Raw genomic sequence first — 17694 nt, forward strand, 5'->3', positions numbered from 1 at the left:
TTTTCTCAAGTGGGCGTCTAATGCGCCAACCGAGTCCTGTGTTACTAATCTGCTTTCGGATTGCCCGAGCTCGAACTACTAAAATACTCAAGGCAATCATGTTTCCAAAAACTGATTTGGATTTTAATCCACACAAATCAGTGACAAATTCTTTTTCAATTTAGACTTAGTGTCGCAAAAATCCGGGTTGAGACCTGTTTTGTTTTACTCTGGTCCTTTTAAAGGGCAAGTTACTAGTGCAGTCACTAGTTTCTAGCCTGACATCTAATAACCTAATATTCTTTACTAATTACTTTTCTCTTGTCTACTTCAATTTTGACAAAAATAGGACCCTTCCGGATTGGTGAAAATAGGACCCTTCCGAATTGGCAAAAAGTGGACCCCTCCGGATTGGCAAAATAGGTTCCCTCCGGATTGACAAAAATAGGACACTTCCGGATTGGCAAAAATAGGACCCCTCCGGGTTGGCAAAAATAGGACCCCTCCGACTTGGCAAAGGTAGGACCCCTCCGGAATTGCAAAAACAGAACCCCTCCGGGTTGGCAAAAATAGGACCCTCCGGATTGGCAAAATTGGGACCCCTCCGGATGGGCAAAAATAGGACCCTTCCGGTTTGGCAAAATTGTTACCCTTCCGAATTGGGACCCCTCCGGGTTTGTAAAAAAACGTTCCGGGACTTTTAAAAATCTCATCCGAGGCCCTCCCGGATACGTTCTTTCGTGCTATAATGCTATAGGAACTAACTAGGAAGGGTGTATTTTCCATCCGTAGGCCCTTCCGGATCGTAGTTAAGCCTCTTATTCTGCTATTCTACTCGACTGTGAAGATCCTTCTAATTAGCCTAGTTTCGACTCGACTATTGTTTTCTGGGTTTTAAGCCCTCCCTGTTTGTCTAGAACAGCGTAAAATTGCCTTATTCAACCGTTACTACCGAAAAGTTTCACAAAACGTGAAGATCGGTCTACCTTCACTTATTGGTAATACTGCTAAAATTAGTCTTAAAAATTTTTTACGCTTACTTTTTTCCGGATAATTGAAAACTTTATGAGTAAGCTCACCTAATTTTTGATCTAATGGTACCAAGATCAATTGGATCTGTTCAGTAGTTCCAAAGTTATTAAACAACACGTCTTTTTTCTAAAGTCAAGAAACTTTCTCTCTTATAGGTTTCGCGTAAATTTTTTTTTCGCAATTCTTATCTTTTCGACCTAAAAATTATTGATCCGAGCTCAAGAGGCCTCTATTCTTCTAGTTCAATGCAAAAGTCCCGATCTAAAACGTTCCAGCTGAAAAAAAAATATTTTTGGTTACTTCCGGATTGATGAGTCCACTAAATCAAACACGTTAAGTCCGATTTCACTGTAACCCGGAAGGTTACCGGCAAACGGGTTTTAAAACCTGTCGATTCACAAGCGAGCGAACGCTGTCCGAACAACAATTTTTACTGTCCTAACTCAAAATCTTTAATAAATTTTCTTATTTTGTAGCGTTTCTTTTTTAAAAAAAATAAAGAAAATTCGGTTTTTGGTACCCAATTAGTTCCAACCTTTTCTGAACTAAACTCAACCGGTTCTACCAAATATACTAGTACAGTTACGATGTAAGTTTTAATTTTGCAATTCTTTCCGTTTCAAAATTATCGATATCTCAAAAATAGCAATTTGTGGGGGGATCAAAATATCGCTTTTTGACCCAAAAAACCGGTCTGCTTACTGTGTTTTTCTCTGAAAACGGTATAGAAGTATTTAGATAGGCTGTATAAATAGTAATACTAGTAAAATTATACCCCTCCGGGTTGGTTCAATACCCAAAATAAGGTGCTTAACTCGGAAATTTGCAATTCGGAGAAGGGTCACTTCAGTGCAGTCACTGTCGAGCCCCCCACAGGTTGGTATCTTAATTTCTGTAAGATAAGAGATACAAAACTTGTTACCGATACCCAACAGTCGATTGTTGTTGTCCTTGACCCTTCTTGTCGCTCCTTGCACTGCTTGCCGGATCACACTTCTTCTCTAATCCCGAGACCCTTCCGGATTCAGCGCAAAATAGCATTAACGTGCTTAAATACTCAAATAACCCTACAGTACAAGCACCACAAACGGGCCACAAATTTGATCGTAACGATCCTGACTGATATAAATGCCTATAAAAACAATATCGTCTGGGGGGATGATTTCTACTGATTTTATATATATATATGTATTTTTATCGGTTATTTAGTTGTTTTTTGTTTTTTCTTAGAACCTATAGTACTTTTTGTTTGGTTTCTTGTAAATCTTTAAGCGTTTCTGGTCACAAACCTCTCAGGGATTGACGGGACAGCCAATCCCCCCACCCTTGCTGGTATGTGAATTCTCGGTCTTAACTAGGTTAAAAAGCTATTTACGGGAATCTGGAAGGCTTTCGCGTTCCAAACTACCCTTCTGCCCCAGTAGTCAGGGCCTTGTTTTGAGCAGCCGCTCGGCGCGGAGTGCTCGTTAAAGGTTCTGCCGGTCATGATGTTAAAAAAGAAAAACACCCAGGAGCGCCATAAAAACATCTATGTAACGTTCGCCCGGAAGTCCATATCGACGGAAAACAAAGCTAGGTTCTAAAACGACTAGCTAGCGTCTAATTACAGCTCAACATGCTTTTCAACGTCTCTGTCAAAGTCAGTTCTTTTGGTGGTCTTTCTAACATCGGGTCGATAAAAAAAACGTTACTGTTTCCGGCTTCGATCAGAACGCTCTAATTAACTTAATTATATGCAAAAATAGTGAGCTCATGGCTGGGTCTCAGTATCCCCAGACCACGAGGTCACTCCCAAAAACAGGGCTACTACTTATTTATTATATTACGATTGTTTTTGTTCAGTAAACAAAAAACATCATCTCCATCGAAGATGGATAAACCCTTTCCCTCAACTCCTAGCTTCTCATGATCTGAAAATGAATTTAGATAGATGTTAATTGAATTCAATTCAGAACATCTCCAGGAAAATAAAATTTTAAAAAATACAATTCGAGTCTCCCTCCCGAGACCCCTCCGGATTCTGGAATCCAGGGAAATAACGTCCTTACTCTTTGTGGAAGGCTGAACACGCAAGCCGTCCCACCACCCTTCCTTGTTCTTGGGATTCGCGTTGTAACGATTGTTGCGGCACAATCGTTACAACTCGGAATGGTCTTTGTAAAGTTTTCTTCAATCTCGATCACAATTTCCGTTCACTGCTTTACTTCACGAGTTTTGTTGTTGTTCTGTCTGAGACTAACTGTTGTTGTTGTGTGTTTTCGCCGTTTCAGTTGGTGCGAAATTTGGACGTTGTCGCGTGTCTTTCTTTTTGAACGAATTTTTAAAAATTAACATGAAACTCCAAATTAACCCTTCCGCGTTCGTCAAAATGAACGACTAAGACCACTAATTTGTTAAAACCGTTAACTTTCCCACTCCGATCTCACAATAAAATTTCGAGTTCTGTTTTTGCATTTTCGTACATTCTGGTCGAATGTCACAACTTTTATGATGGTGGAACTTTATACAAGTCGATACACCAGTGAGAAAGAAGCATCTTACACAGCCTAGCAAAAATCTAGGAGAGGGCGGTGTATCCACTGGCATAAAATTTGACTGGCATAAAATTGAAAATTGTATCGACTAGCATAAAAATCCAAAAAAAATTCAATGAAGTACATTAATTGTTTCAAACAGAAACAATTACTGGCCAAATTGAATCATTATAAACAAAATATTGATTAACCGTACACTTCGTGACCCTACTTAGAAAATTTCCCGTTAGCCAAGTTGTAATTTTGAAAACTATTTCTGTATAAAATCTGTATTTTGAACAAACTCACTAATAAAATTGGAAATTGGACCACGTGACCATGTGAACATCCTCCGAGTCTGTTTAACTATCTCGTCTCTTTTGCCAAATGGGGAGATTCGTGAGATTGTCTTATGATTCCGAGTCTGTTTAACTATCTCGTCTCTTTTGCCAAATGGGGAGATTCGTGAGATTGTCTTATGATTAACCGTTGATTTATTTTTTGTAGGGGGACTCGATCGAGGTACTCGAAGGTGTGGGCGTATGGTAGGGGGTAAGCGTATGATTGCAATTTTCTTTTTCTCAGAAATGCAAGTTTGTTTCGAACGGATTATGACTGTTCTTTAATATTTCTGATAAATAAAGCTATCAAATTATGCTAGTCGATACTTTTTCATGTTTTTCAAGCATGTTTCATATCGAGTAGTCTCACATTTCTCATCAAACAACAAAATAGTTGCAGCTCATTTCTTGATTTTTAAAAAAAGCCAAATGACCACATTTTTGAGGTAAAATTTTGGTTGAGCATTTAAGCAACTTTTGCTATCTTCTTTCTTGTCTAATATGAACTCAATTTGAAAAAAAATTAATTTGAATTTTTAAATTTTGTTCAATTTGATCGGTTAATTTAAATCAGCAATGTATAAATCGGCGAAAATCAAACGAATTATTGGCAGCTTTTTTTGAACTCGATCGGATCGTTTCTTTGATCTGAGGGATCTACTGAACTATCTCCTTCCTTTTCAGAAGGTAGATTGCTAAGTAGTTTAGGTTTTCGACCAATCATAATGCAGCAAAATTAGAATTCTCAATACACAGCTCTAGTGCTAATTACTGTGTTTATTCATAGGGGTGGAGATTCTTTAAAAGATACCATGGGGGGATTGTTAAGTAGATCCGACCTGAGAGTGAATGGCAAGGTCATTTCTGCTTTCATTGATGGCGCACTTCGCAGCAGACGTTTCAGTCTTGCTTCATGCTGAAAACTTATTTTTCTTTCAGGCTAGGTGTTTTATGTGTGAGTGTTCAATGAAAAATCTATTTGTTTTCGAAATTTTTATCAAACCATTTTTTTGTTGAATTTTGAAGTGGTTTGTGAAATAACTAATATCAGATTTGAGTTTTTTCTTGTGTAAGCGAAGTGTCAAATTTGAAAAATGCAGGTGAAAGTTGTGGATCCATCCAGCGGAGGGAGACAGAAACACAGCGACGACAAAGATGTGAACGAGGTCAGTGGCCGCTACGGCAAAGTTTGTGGAAATGGTGCGTATTTCACAGAAGATCCACAACAGGCTGCCGACTACAGTGCATTTAAAAATGGAAAGATGGAAGGCTACACCTGCATGTTCGAGGTGCGGCTGAAACCAGTGAAAACTCGCATACCAGAGAAGGAACTGGCTTACAGAATTGTTAACGAACCCCAGTACGCCAGGCCCACCGGAATCTGCGTTTTTGTCGGCAACAGCAAATTGAAACAATTCGGGTGGGTTAATCGAGCAAAAATTGATCTTAAGTCGAATCGAACCCTTTTCTCTGAAATGTTGAGTTTAATTTTAAAAATGCAAAATACTCGGCCCAATGGTCGCAGTGCAGACAGTTTTTTTCGCTCAAAGTCTTGCAAATACTTAAACACCTCACGTTGGCCAATTTTATAGTGCATTTCTATTATAAGTGACACTGAATGTGGGGAAGACTTTTAGCTAGGTCCTGCTCATTTTTTTGTTCGTTTTTGTTTAGTTAGAACTTTTCTCGCCGATGATTATTTGTGGTACCTGCTTTTGCGTAGGAAAAAATAAAAAAATCTAAAACACACGCGAATACCACGTTCCTCGCCATTTTCAATGGTCGGAACAAAGCGTGAAGTATTTCTAGCTTCGACAGTAGATATTGATTCAGTTTTCTCAAATTGGGGTATTTTTTTTCAATGTGTCGAAGAGCTTCAAATCATATACATTTTCTTTTGAAGCCTGCAAATTGAAGTTTTTTCGGTTTCCTTGCGTTCATTGACATTTTTCAAACTATCTGTGGGTTGTGTTTACTTATTATCCTTTGTGGTGCGTCGTTGTTTAGTCTTAAACATGACGTCAACAGTGTGCTAGCTATTCGTGCTAAATTCCATTATCGGTCAAGGTCGTTACCGACCTGCCAATCCACTCTAGCCTTAACAGCATGCGCTCTCTATTCATTCTCTTCAACTTATGAAAGATTTCAGTTGTATTTACTTCTATTGTCATGACATAATTTAAATACTAATCTATCTATATTATTTACATGATAACATAACAAGGAGAATTGATTCTTGTTTTAAAACTGTCTTTCGACAATTCACATGGCGCAGCCAGCAGTTTCGACCTCAGAGGATCGAACTGACCTGTTGGGCGTATCCGTATTTTGGCATAAACCAACTGCGGACCCACCACATAGCTGGGATTCGTGGATAGGTCAATTCAATTTGGCAATTACTCTAAGAGAGAGATGCGATCCACGAGAGTTATTAAAACCTCCGGGTGTCGTACACGACGATCCTGCTCCAAAACCAGAAGTTGTGGGGGCGGATGAAGATGCTGCAGCAATCGCAAGTCGTATTGCACGTAATGACGCGGCGGTCCGGAAAGTCACAGAAATGAATGAAGAGCGCCGGGCGAAAGGTCCCTGAATTGCACCAGGAGTGTATTATTTCGAGGTTGAACAACGTGTTAAATCTCGTTTATTTTTCTCGCTCGGCTCAGAAGGGAGGAAAAGATTCCTCCAAAATTATCCACATGCGGATCTGAGCGAATTAACGTTTCGGGAATTCCATGAATTCTGTGTTCTCCTATTCAGAAAGGAGAAAAATTTCATCATCGAACGTATGCAAATATACAACGCGGTACATTCAGACCGAGAAAGTTTGGAAGCATTCTATTTAAGTTTGACGGGACAAGCCGCCCTGTGTGGATGGACAATTGATCAAGAAAAGGAAGTCGTACGAGATATCTTCATTGCCAAAATGAGATATAGGATATTCAGAGAGAATTATGTATTCATCCAGGTGCTACTCCGGAGGATTCTTTGAAATCAGCTTTACTGCAAGAAAAGGGAGCACAAACGGCCACCGATTTGCAAAGGCAACTCGGGAGTTCGTCGTCGTCGGGCAATTATTCCCAGGCAGGTGCTACCTTGGGTCAGAATTCCCGGATAAAACAGGAACCCACCTTCTCTGTCCAGGGTAAGAAACTTTCGGACAGGATTAATCGGGCACAGAATAGTAAGAAAAAGGGGATCAACGAGAAATCGAAGTCGTGTTATTTCTGTGGTAACAGATTCTCAACAAACCACAAGCAGAGTTGTCCAGCCAGAAATGTTACTTGCAGGAACTGTGACAAAAAGGGTCACTTTGCCAAATGTTGTAACTCTAAGAATGTAGCGAACGTGGAAGCTGAGTCAGATGAGACAGTGGAAGAAACTTGTAATTTCATCGCGTCCGATAGTGAGTCGGAATTCACTGTTTTATCTGTAGCAGCAGTGAAACCAAGTCTCCCAATTAGGTCAGTGAAAAAGTTGGAGGTGGTCAATGCCGCCACGGGCAAGTTACGTTCCATCCAGATAACACTACGTTGTGGTAAGACGTTTTTCAATGCAACAGTGGATACTGGGAGTCCAGCCTCCTTCGTGAATAAGAAGACAGCAGACTATATTCTGAAAACGGTTCCTTCAGCCAAGTTCTTCACGGTTCAAGAAAGTCCAATTGATACAGTATACGTTGACTATAATCGGAAGAAAATTGAATTGATGGTCACGTTAATTATGGATGTATCATCTTTGGGATGGCATATCAAGTCTGCAAAATTCCTTATTTCAGAAAATCGCACACGTTGTTTACTGGGTTTGGATTTGCAACCCCAATTGGGAGTAAGAACAACGCAAGTTAGACCAGATCGTCCTTTGGTGGGAGAAGTCTCCCAATCAAACCCGAATTTAACATCGGATTCATGGAAATCTCACTTTCACCAGAAGTTCCATCGGGTATTCAGTAGAATTGGCAAAGCCAAAAACCACAAAGTATTCTCTACGTTCAAGTCTCCACTCGTCCCCATTCAAGAAAAGGGTAGGAGAGTGCCGGTGCATATTCAAGATAAAGTTGGTCAGGAAATCCAAAAACTCATTCATGAAGGGCACGTGGTTAAATTGAATAAATGTACCAGTGAGTATTTCATCTCTCCGATAGTAATTACGGCCAAGAAAGATGGTTCTGTGAAATTAGCTATGGACGCTAAACCTATGAATGAACAAATTCATAAGAACCATTACCAAATGCCGAATTTGTTGGAACTATTGGACTCGGCCGCCCAGATAATCACGTCGGACATTTCAGGAGATGTTTGGTTTACGTCCTTAGATTTAAAATATGCCTTCAGCCAGATTCCGCTCAGTGAGGAAGTTAGTCGACATTGCAATTTCAATATCGTCTGTGGAGAACAAACTGGCACGTATCGGTTCAAGACGGGGTTTTATGGTCTAACGGACATGCCAAAGGAATTCCAAAAAGCGATGGACAATACTCTCCAGGGTCTGTCAGGGGTATTTTGTTTCCTTGATGATATTCTGATTGTTTCGAAGGGTTCAGTCGAGGATCACAATATTCTTGTAGACAAGGTGATAAGTCGTCTGGATAAAGAAGGTTTTGCTCTGAAATTTTCGAAATGCGAATTTTCCTTGAATCAATTATCTTGGTTAGGATACGATATTGATTCAGAAGGATACAGACCGAAACGTTCTAAGATAGAGGCAGTACTTGCTCTGGAACCACCAAGAACACTCAAACAACTCCGTTCATTCATGGGCATACTCAACCACCTACAACGATTTTTGCCGAATCTTCAGGTCCATTCCGACCAATTACGCCCGCCACTGACGGCAGGTAATAAAAGCAAATTTGTGTGGGGGGAATGTCAGCAAATGGCGTTTAGTAACATCTTGCAGTTGATCGCGAACATAACAAAAATGTATCACTATGACCAAAGTCGGAACTCGCGGGTGAAATGTGACGCCAGTCATAGTGGTCTGGGTGCTGCATTAGAACAGGAAATAGAAGAGGATGTTTGGGTGCCAATTGCTTTTGCATCACGTTTTCTAAACGATCAGGAGAAGAAATACAGTACCAATGAATTAGAACTTCTGGCGATCGTATGGTCGTGTGAGCATTTTCGAACGTACTTGTTAGGGAATCATTTCGTGATTCTAACTGATCACAAAGCAATCATATCTGCATTAAAGACGAACCGCGGAAACAAAACTTATCAGTCACGTTTAACTAGATGGGCTGATAGGTTATTACCTTTCGATTTCGATATCTTCCATATCTCCGGCTGTAAGCTAGGAATCGTGGATTACTTATCTCGTTTCCCAACATTTGAAGCTCCACGACCAAGCAGTTTTGACGAACAATATGTCGTCAAATGCATTAGTCGATTCTTTGATGCGTGTGAATTCTTGGACGGTTGGGCCAGGCATTATACTTCAACTGAGGAGTTATCTGAAACCGCGGAAGTATGTCAGGATTATGTCGTGCCTGACCAAATTAACCTAGTTGAGTTATTGGGAAATTGTCAGTCTCGGATCAATTGTCCCGATACCAACAGTTCACTTGTTGCATCGAACAAATTTGGAAACATACCGGTAGAGGGCGTCTTAATTCAAGACATTCAATCTACACCGAAAGGTTTATATCCGCTAGAGGGCGACAAAATGTTAGCCATTAGTCAAAATAACTCCTCTAATCTATCGATTCTTTCTCCGCTAGAGGGCGTCCAACGTGTTGGCTCATATTCTAGCCAATCAGCGTTGAGTATTTTGCCACTTTCTCAGCATGGATCACAATTTATCTGCCAATTCTAATCTCATTGTGGATTATTACTTTGGCCGTGAGCGGTTGTCATCTGTTGTCGTTACTAATCAATCTTTTTGTCTTGATTTCATCATATCGGATTGGTTGGAGTGCAGTTAGATTATTGAGTGCTTTTCTTTTTCAGACTGCAATGAATCCCAACACAAGTACCAACAACACAAATGACAGTTTCCAGCAGTTGTTAAACCAGTATCTGCCGGTCACTCAACATTGGTTCTCCTCAGATAGAGCCAGGCCGCGGTTTCGCGCGGGGGCTGTTCGACCCAGAAGATCATCAACAGTTCAACGAGGAGTGGAACTGAGGAGTCAATATGCCCGTATTCTAGCGAATTTCAGGGCCAAACGGGGCAGGATACCAAAACAACAATCTCAGTCAGTCAACAGTCTCGAGATCTTAAAGTCACCAGTGGTCGCTGCGGACCAGAAATCGTTAACCGGACTGGTGGGAATTCTGGATTCAGATGTATTGTCGGAGCTCACGGATGAAGATGCCAGTTTAAGTCTCATGAAACGAGCAATAATCAACCGGGATTACGAAGGATTTTGCCGTATCGATTCCTATATTAGATCATTTTGGCATTGTGCAGCGGTAGTTGATGGCTGTGTTGTGGTGGATAATAGGATCGCTATTCCCATGTGTCTACGCAAACCTTTGTTATCTCGACTTCATAGATCGCATGCGGGTCAGTTAGCGATGGTTGACGCAGCACAATACATCTGGTGGCCCCGAATGCATCGGGACATCATCCAACTGTGCAAAGATTGTCCTCAGTGCACAAAGTTTGGTAAGAATTTGAAAGCGAACGTATCATTTAATTCATCCAAGCCTTTACCTCTGTTATCGGGTCTTAATGAAGAGCTGCAACTTGATTACGCAGGCCCTCTACTTGATTCATTTGGTAATAGCATATATATCTTGGTCGCAATCGACCGTTACTCAAAATATCCGTCGGCTATGATTACGCGTTCCACGGGAGGACGGAAGATCATTAAATTTCTCAAATCATATATTCAACAGCACAGTATCCCCAAATCCATTAAAACAGACCAGTACTCCGGTTTTAAAAATAAATTAGTGCAAAATTTTTGTCTAGAGAAAAATATCGCACAATATTTTTGCCCGGTGGGGGACCATCGTGGTTGCAGTCTAGTCAAACGGTCGATACAAACAATTAAACGTCGTTTGGGCGCCTCTCGGTTAAGTTCGGATTTCTCTAATGTTCAGGATACTCTTAGGTATATTATTGAAGATATCCGGGTTACAAAAAATTCAGTTACCGGGGTCTCACCGTTTGAACTTCATTTTGGTCGTCCTCCGAATACGGAGCTATCTATAGCGGCTGATCGCTTATCTTCGGGAATTCATTTAGACAACCAACGTTTGGAACGGGACTTGCTCACACCAGAGCAGCGACGGGAGCAGTGCGATAGTCGTCCAAGAATCAAAGTCGTCAAGAAAGGGCAATCAAGCCCGACGGTGTCTCCACATTTTGGTGGAACCACAGACTCAGTAGCGGATACACCCCACTATTGTGCACTGGAGAGCTTGGCACAATCAGCAAACCAGTGGTTGTCGTTGAAAAAGTCTCTGACGCATCAGGAGGGAGTCAAAGCCCTGAAGACCCTGACGGAGAGAAATCAAATCCTCGCAGCCACTCTTCGTTCGAACTTGTCCGCTGGTACCCTCAGATTCCGGAACCAAATGCCAACGGAACAAATTCGCCCTTCGTTGCCAAAACGTAATTTGGACTATTTAGTATTGAACGAACCAAATAAGGTCGAAATTTTTCGGAAATTTCTAAATAGGAAGTCTGGCAGAGAACTTTTCAAACCTTATAAGGGCAAAATCGTGCGGATCACTGAATCCACATATATTTCTGATAAAGGGAAAGTTATTAGAAGGAATCACTTGGCAGTACGTCTTAAATCAACCCAACTAAGTTTTTCAGGAAAACAACTAACTCCTGTGAAGAAAGGGCAGAAACGCCCAATCGTGACATCTTCAACATCATCATCGGAAGACAATAGGCCTCTCAAACAATCGGGTTCCAGACAACGTATTTCAGCGAAAATAGTGTACGTGCCTGCTCATTCGAAATTCCCATCTATGCCAGTTTCACATACTCCACCCCGCAGTCAAATGGTGGCGTCGAAGTTAAGGGAAGATGCAACTTCGGAGGCTCCGGGTATACAGAACATCCCGTATCCACAGCATTCTACTCCGGTGGTAGACTTGACAGTTTCTTCCTCTACGTCGGGTAATCCAGGACCAGAGGCTCCTATTAGCGTCAAACCAAAGTGTATTAGCATCAAACCGAAATCTACAGTTATTGTCTCTTCCTCTAAGTCTAGCAATTTAGGAACGGAAATTCCTATCAGCATCAAGTCAAAGGCGTCAACTCCAGTAATGACCCCAGCAGGCTCAGATCTTATTCCCATCTCTTCAGACGAAGAATCGTCAATCTCGAAGTCACAAGTAGGAACCTCATCAAAATTGGTAGCATCGGGCTCTAACACCCAAGATTGTCACGGCACACTTTCGGAACAGGATGGGAATATGTCTTCATCGTCAAATTCGTCACGGTCTTCATCTCGACGGAAAAAGCAGACTACATTCTACGGTAGTCCTATTAGACATTCAGTTAGTGTCATTCAGTCCCAGTCAACAACTACTCCTCCGTCAACACCTGCCTCTCCGGACAAGAAAGTCCGTTTTGTCGTGTCTGGTTCTGATCGATCAAACCAAGTAGGCCAGTCTAGGGCAGATATACCCGAGGATTCCGCAGTTTCAAATAGGAAATTTATTCGCTTCCCCAAAAAGAGTACTTCCGACTATCCTTCGCGTCGGTCAGATAGATAAAACTTTTGTATTTATCGAATTCGGCTTTGGTCCAGAACTTAAACAAACTATTGTACCCTGTTCTTGCTACAAACTTTAAAATTCATACCAAATTTCTCTGCAGCTTCACGTCGGTCAGATAAATAAAACTTTCGCATTTATCAATTCAGCATTTGGTCCAGACATTATACAAACTATTGTATCTTGTTTTCGCTACAATCGTTAAAATTCATATCAAACCTTTATATATGATAGTCATTTTCTATAAATCTCTTTGTCTACCTGATGTTCTTCACGGTTTTCATATGTAAAAGCGCATTTAGTAATTTTGTACTTTAGAGTAAAGAAATTCAAACGCGGTTTGAATTCTTTTCCCGAGAGGGGGAAATGTGGTGCGTCGTTGTTTAGTCTTAAACATGACGTCAACAGTGTGCTAGCTATTCGTGCTAAATTCCATTATCGGTCAAGGTCGTTACCGACCTGCCAATCCACTCTAGCCTTAACAGCATGCGCTCTCTATTCATTCTCTTCAACTTATGAAAGATTTAAGTTGTATTTACTTCTATTGTCATGACATAATTTAAATACTAATCTATCTATATTATTTATATGATAACATAACAAGGAGAATTGATTCTTGTTTTAAAACTGTCTTTCGACGATTCACATCCTTGCTATAAACCGTGGTATTTCTCAAAAAAATTGTTCACATGACTAATTTTCATTTGAACTTTTTACTTATTTTTGCAGGAAATTTTAAATGACCACTAGTAGTTTACAGAACTAAGTGAAATATGGACTCTATACAGACTTGTCTGCACCAGCAGTCATATTTTGAAAATGCTTGCATCTTGAGCACCCTTTCTAATTGAAAGTTTTTTTCTTTCTTGGTTGTAGATGTTTCAACTCGGATTTTGTATTAGTTTGCTTTCACCGTTTTTTATAGCTATAGTTTTTGTGACATCAATTTTTGGATCAACTTTTTGTCGGCTAGCTTGTCATGCTATCTTTGTGGTTGTTTCTTTTCTATTAATTGATGTTGCGCATCGTATAACAATTTCGTATAACTGTGTAGGGCGGTGAACAAAAGACTTCTCAAAGCAGATTACTTGAAGTCAACAAAACCGGGCGTGGATCCCGAAAGATTTTTCTTGGCTTGTTCGGTTAGACAGAGTCTGTCTAATGGCTTTCGACACGATGTCCTACGCTCTTATGAACAGTGCAAGATTGAAGCTGCTGACGTCGCAAACAAAACCATCCTTGTTCTGGGACCTTCGAAGAGTGGGAGGACTACATTCATAAATGCAATGATGAACTCGCTTCTGGAAATTGATTTTGAGGACTGCTTCCGTTATGAAATAGAGGGTGAGAACGTTCATAAATCGCCATATCCAGGAGCGAAGCGTTCTCTCAGCGGAGGTGTCAGCTCTTTCATAGGCTACAGTTTCTCAAACAAGCATGGCTTTTATACCATCGTAGACACCCCTGGAATTGACGCTGTAGTGGAAGATGGATCATCCCTGGATGCTGCGAAACTGATGCATGTCCTGAGCTCATCTGAACTGAAATGTCCGTTTTATTCCGACACATTTAAACCCGACGGTCAAGTTGTCTTTGACTTGAAAAAAATACACGCTGTGTGCTTTGTCGATTCTTCTCCTGACGCTGGGCTGCCGACTTTCACTCAGTTCTTGATGTCCCGATTCCTAAATTTGTTCGAAAATGCAGCAGGTGGAAATGTTTTCCTTGTGAAAACTTTCGGAAATGACAGAAATAGGGATGGTGGTTTCGAGGGCGGTACTGAAGACTTGTCTTTCCAGCAAGTTTTCACTGTAGATAATGGAGTTCTCTTTGCCCTGAAGAACACTTTTGATGCAAAGTCTAGTTTTACTTGGAATGATAGCATGAGCGCTTGTCGAAGTATCTTGGACTTCGTAACCCAGTCGCAAAGCCCAGCAATTCTCAAAAGCGGGAGGGCAAGCACTAAAGCCAAAGCAATAGATGTCGAACAGGCCGTCATTGGATTGCAAGAAATGACCGACAAGCTGCTATATCAAAGTGCTAACTTGGACCGCGAGAGAGCTAAGCTTAATAACATGAAGCAGGAGCTAAATGCAATGAAGCAAACAGATGTATACTCAGTTGTGACTCAAGAGAAAATCAAGGTTCCAAATCCTACGGGTAGAAATGTGACAGTATGCTTTGTCTGCAGTTATACTTGTCACGATGACTGCGTTTTTGCAAATAACGAAGATAAGGGATACTGTCTTGCTATGAATAGCTTTGAACCGAATATCGAAAAGCGTCATTGCACAGTTTGCAGATACAGATGTCATTGGCGACAACATGCAAACACTCCGTACTACTTCGAAGCACAAGAGAACAGCCAGTCGTTCGCGTTGGGAACCCGTCTGGAGGAGTTTAGAATCAAATCGGACGATGTTGAAAAAGGAGAGAAGTTAGTGCAGGCATTGCAGCTGAGTTTGATGAAGTTGCTGCTGGACATGATGTCAAAAATGGATGAGATTGATAAATTCAAGACTGAAGTGAGTCATCTGGACACCACTGGACACTCGAGACAGAGGATGTTGAAGGAAAGACTCGTCTTAGAATTGCAATCTCTAAACCCCAAAAGAAGGGCGAGCACCAGTAGATTTTCTATTCACAATATTGTTTTTGATGTCAAAAACTCGAACAAAAAGGCTTTCATTGTTTAAAACTTACTCAAAACAAAAATTCGTTTTCCATTTTTTATATGATTCATCTTTTAGAAATAGTGCGGCATCGGTGAATATGCATGTCATGTTTTCTAGTCTTAAATGACACTTTAAGGGCAAGGTTTTTTCAAATTTTGAATCAGTATCAAGCTGTTTTTAAAAATCAAATAGTCGATTGGGTAGTTTTTTCTCAAATTAAATGATTTTGCAGTTTGATAAGTGTTGTTCTGATATTGCAATGAGAACGTGGCAATGAAGGAAAACTATGTGGACATTTTGATCAACAAGGAAAAGAAAGAGAAGTTTGCGGGCTACTCTGACAGAGTGAGTCAGCTGAAGAAGGTAAAGAAGGGAAGAGAGTTTGTTCAGGCCATGGCCACACCACCAGCCCCCGGCAGTGAACTCATCATACAGTGAATCAGTCATACAACGCTATAGTTAACAACTGATATGAATGGATTCCTATACTTTCAACTAACTAATAACTGGGGAATACTGTCAGTGTGATACGAAAAATATGATTTTTTTAATTTGAAAAATAAAATAATTTGTCACCTAACTGGAGGTTTTAACTGCTAAGAGTGTCCCTGAATACCATTTTGACAACGAAAAAAAATTTTTGTATAAAATTGGAAGACATACAATTGAAAGATTTGGTGCAATCAACTCAAATTATCTTTCATTATCTTTCTACAACGTGTATCAATTTTTTCATTTCGATTATGGTATCCGGGAAGACATCTTTCTTTTTTATCTGAATTTAATCCCAAAAACAGGAACAAGTGCGAATACATTAACAAAATGATATGTTTTCAGTATTGATCTTTTCTTTCAGTATTGATATTTTCTTCGGTGTTGGTCTTTTCAGTATTGATCTGTTTAGTATTGATCATAACATTTGACTGATAAGTATTGTACATAATACGAAAAATGTAAATAAAAAAATTTGAAAGCAAATAATAAATTGTGGATGATTTTTTTATAAGTACTAACTTCCTTTATTTGCAGATATTAGTTTTGCGAAGATGAAAAAATGAAAATTTCCTTGTTTCTGCAAAATTTGGAAGGCCTTTTCTTCATTAAAAAAATTTAGCGTATTATGCAAATCTAAAAAGAAGCTTGCCTAAAATGCTGTTTTTGAAGGTACTGACTTGAAGACAACGATTCGCGCTGCCTTTGAAAACTAGAAAAAAAATTGGTCTTTTGCAAAAAAAAGTTTGCTGCAAAGAAAACCCCAAATTAAAAACTTTCGATGGTGAGCGGGTGGTTTCCATGAGCGTAGGTTCTAATCCCCTCCAAATCCACTTGAGAAAGTCAGCAGTTAGATGTAATTTTTCCTCTCGTATTTTTTGGCAAAATTACAATTATCTCAAAGGCTTCTCCTTTTGAATACACTTGCGATCAGCGGAATGTTGTATTACGGACAGTAGTATATGTGTGAGGCGATCAGGGGGGGGGGGGGTGTTTGGTGACTTCCATGTATTAGGATAGGGTATATAGCATCTAATCACCAACCAATGTATTAAGATAGGGAATAGATTTCCTATGTATTAAGATAGGGAATAGGTTTCCTAATTAAGATTTTTGGCGCCCAAATTTTTTGAGCTCGATTTTGCCGATACTTGCGTTTCTTAGCTAACTGCTACAATTTGTGATATGTAAGGGCTATCTTGTCTTACAAAATTTTGGCATGGTAAGTTTCAGATGATAAGTTTCCGAAAATTTTTGAAAATTTTTTAAGTTTTAATTGCAAATACATTTTTATCTTGAAAAAAGAAAACATTTTTATCTTGGAAAATCGAAAACATTTTTTTTGGTTGGTAAGTTTCAGATGGTAAGTTTCGACAAAAATTAAGTTTCGATTTAGTGTATGGGATCATAAACTAATATATCACAGAATTTTTTTTTTCTCGAAAGAGTCTTTTGAATACTTACTTCATCTTATTTATATTCCCCCAGGTTATCTGGGGAAAATTTTTATGAGGGGATTATCTTTGACAGGTTAATTATTCCACTCCACAGGATATCAGGGGAATCTTGACAGCTCCTCACGGTTGATTACTTTTATATCCCACTTAATCTTTTAACCCCCAGGTTATCTGGAGAACGGATGACAGCTCCATTATACTTATTAATTTTGTTACTCATTTTTATCTTTTTAAGTTTTCCACAGAGTTAAGGAAGCTTGAGTTATTTTCCTGACAAATTAAAATTTAAATTTTTATAAAAAATTGAAATATCCAATCAAAATTGCATGAACTTTTCATTGGAACTAAGATGAAAATATTTTCATCTTAGAAAAAACGTATCAGATGTTTTTATCTAGTTCTCATTTTTACCTCACCTTGTTTATTTATTCTGTCACGTTTGTTGCTACCACTAATTTCTCATTTATCACTTTGACGTAAATCTTTGAAAGTTTTTTTGAAATTTCCGAAATTTTGTCAAT

At 39.6% G+C, this 17694-nt stretch overlaps 2 protein-coding genes across 2 annotated transcripts in view; both read left to right on the forward strand.

Annotated features, from left to right (window-relative positions):
* Positions 1 to 15662, forward strand: part of LOC134841719 (uncharacterized) — a 78666-nt gene extending 63004 nt beyond the window's left edge. Inside the window, exons 9-11 of the mRNA XM_063857754.1 lie at positions 4966 to 5285; positions 13604 to 15167; positions 15504 to 15662. Of these exons, the coding sequence (XP_063713824.1) occupies positions 4966 to 5285; positions 13604 to 15167; positions 15504 to 15662 (2043 nt within the window). The remainder of the gene's footprint in view (positions 1 to 4965; positions 5286 to 13603; positions 15168 to 15503) is intronic.
* LOC134842596 (spermatogenesis-associated protein 7 homolog) overlaps positions 1 to 17694 on the forward strand; it is a 532288-nt gene that overhangs the window by 358985 nt on the left and 155609 nt on the right. The window lies entirely within an intron of this gene.

The sequence above is a fragment of the Symsagittifera roscoffensis genome, chromosome 3 (genome assembly GCF_963678635.1).
Source record: "Symsagittifera roscoffensis chromosome 3, txSymRosc1.1, whole genome shotgun sequence".
NCBI lineage: Eukaryota > Metazoa > Xenacoelomorpha > Acoela > Convolutidae > Symsagittifera > Symsagittifera roscoffensis.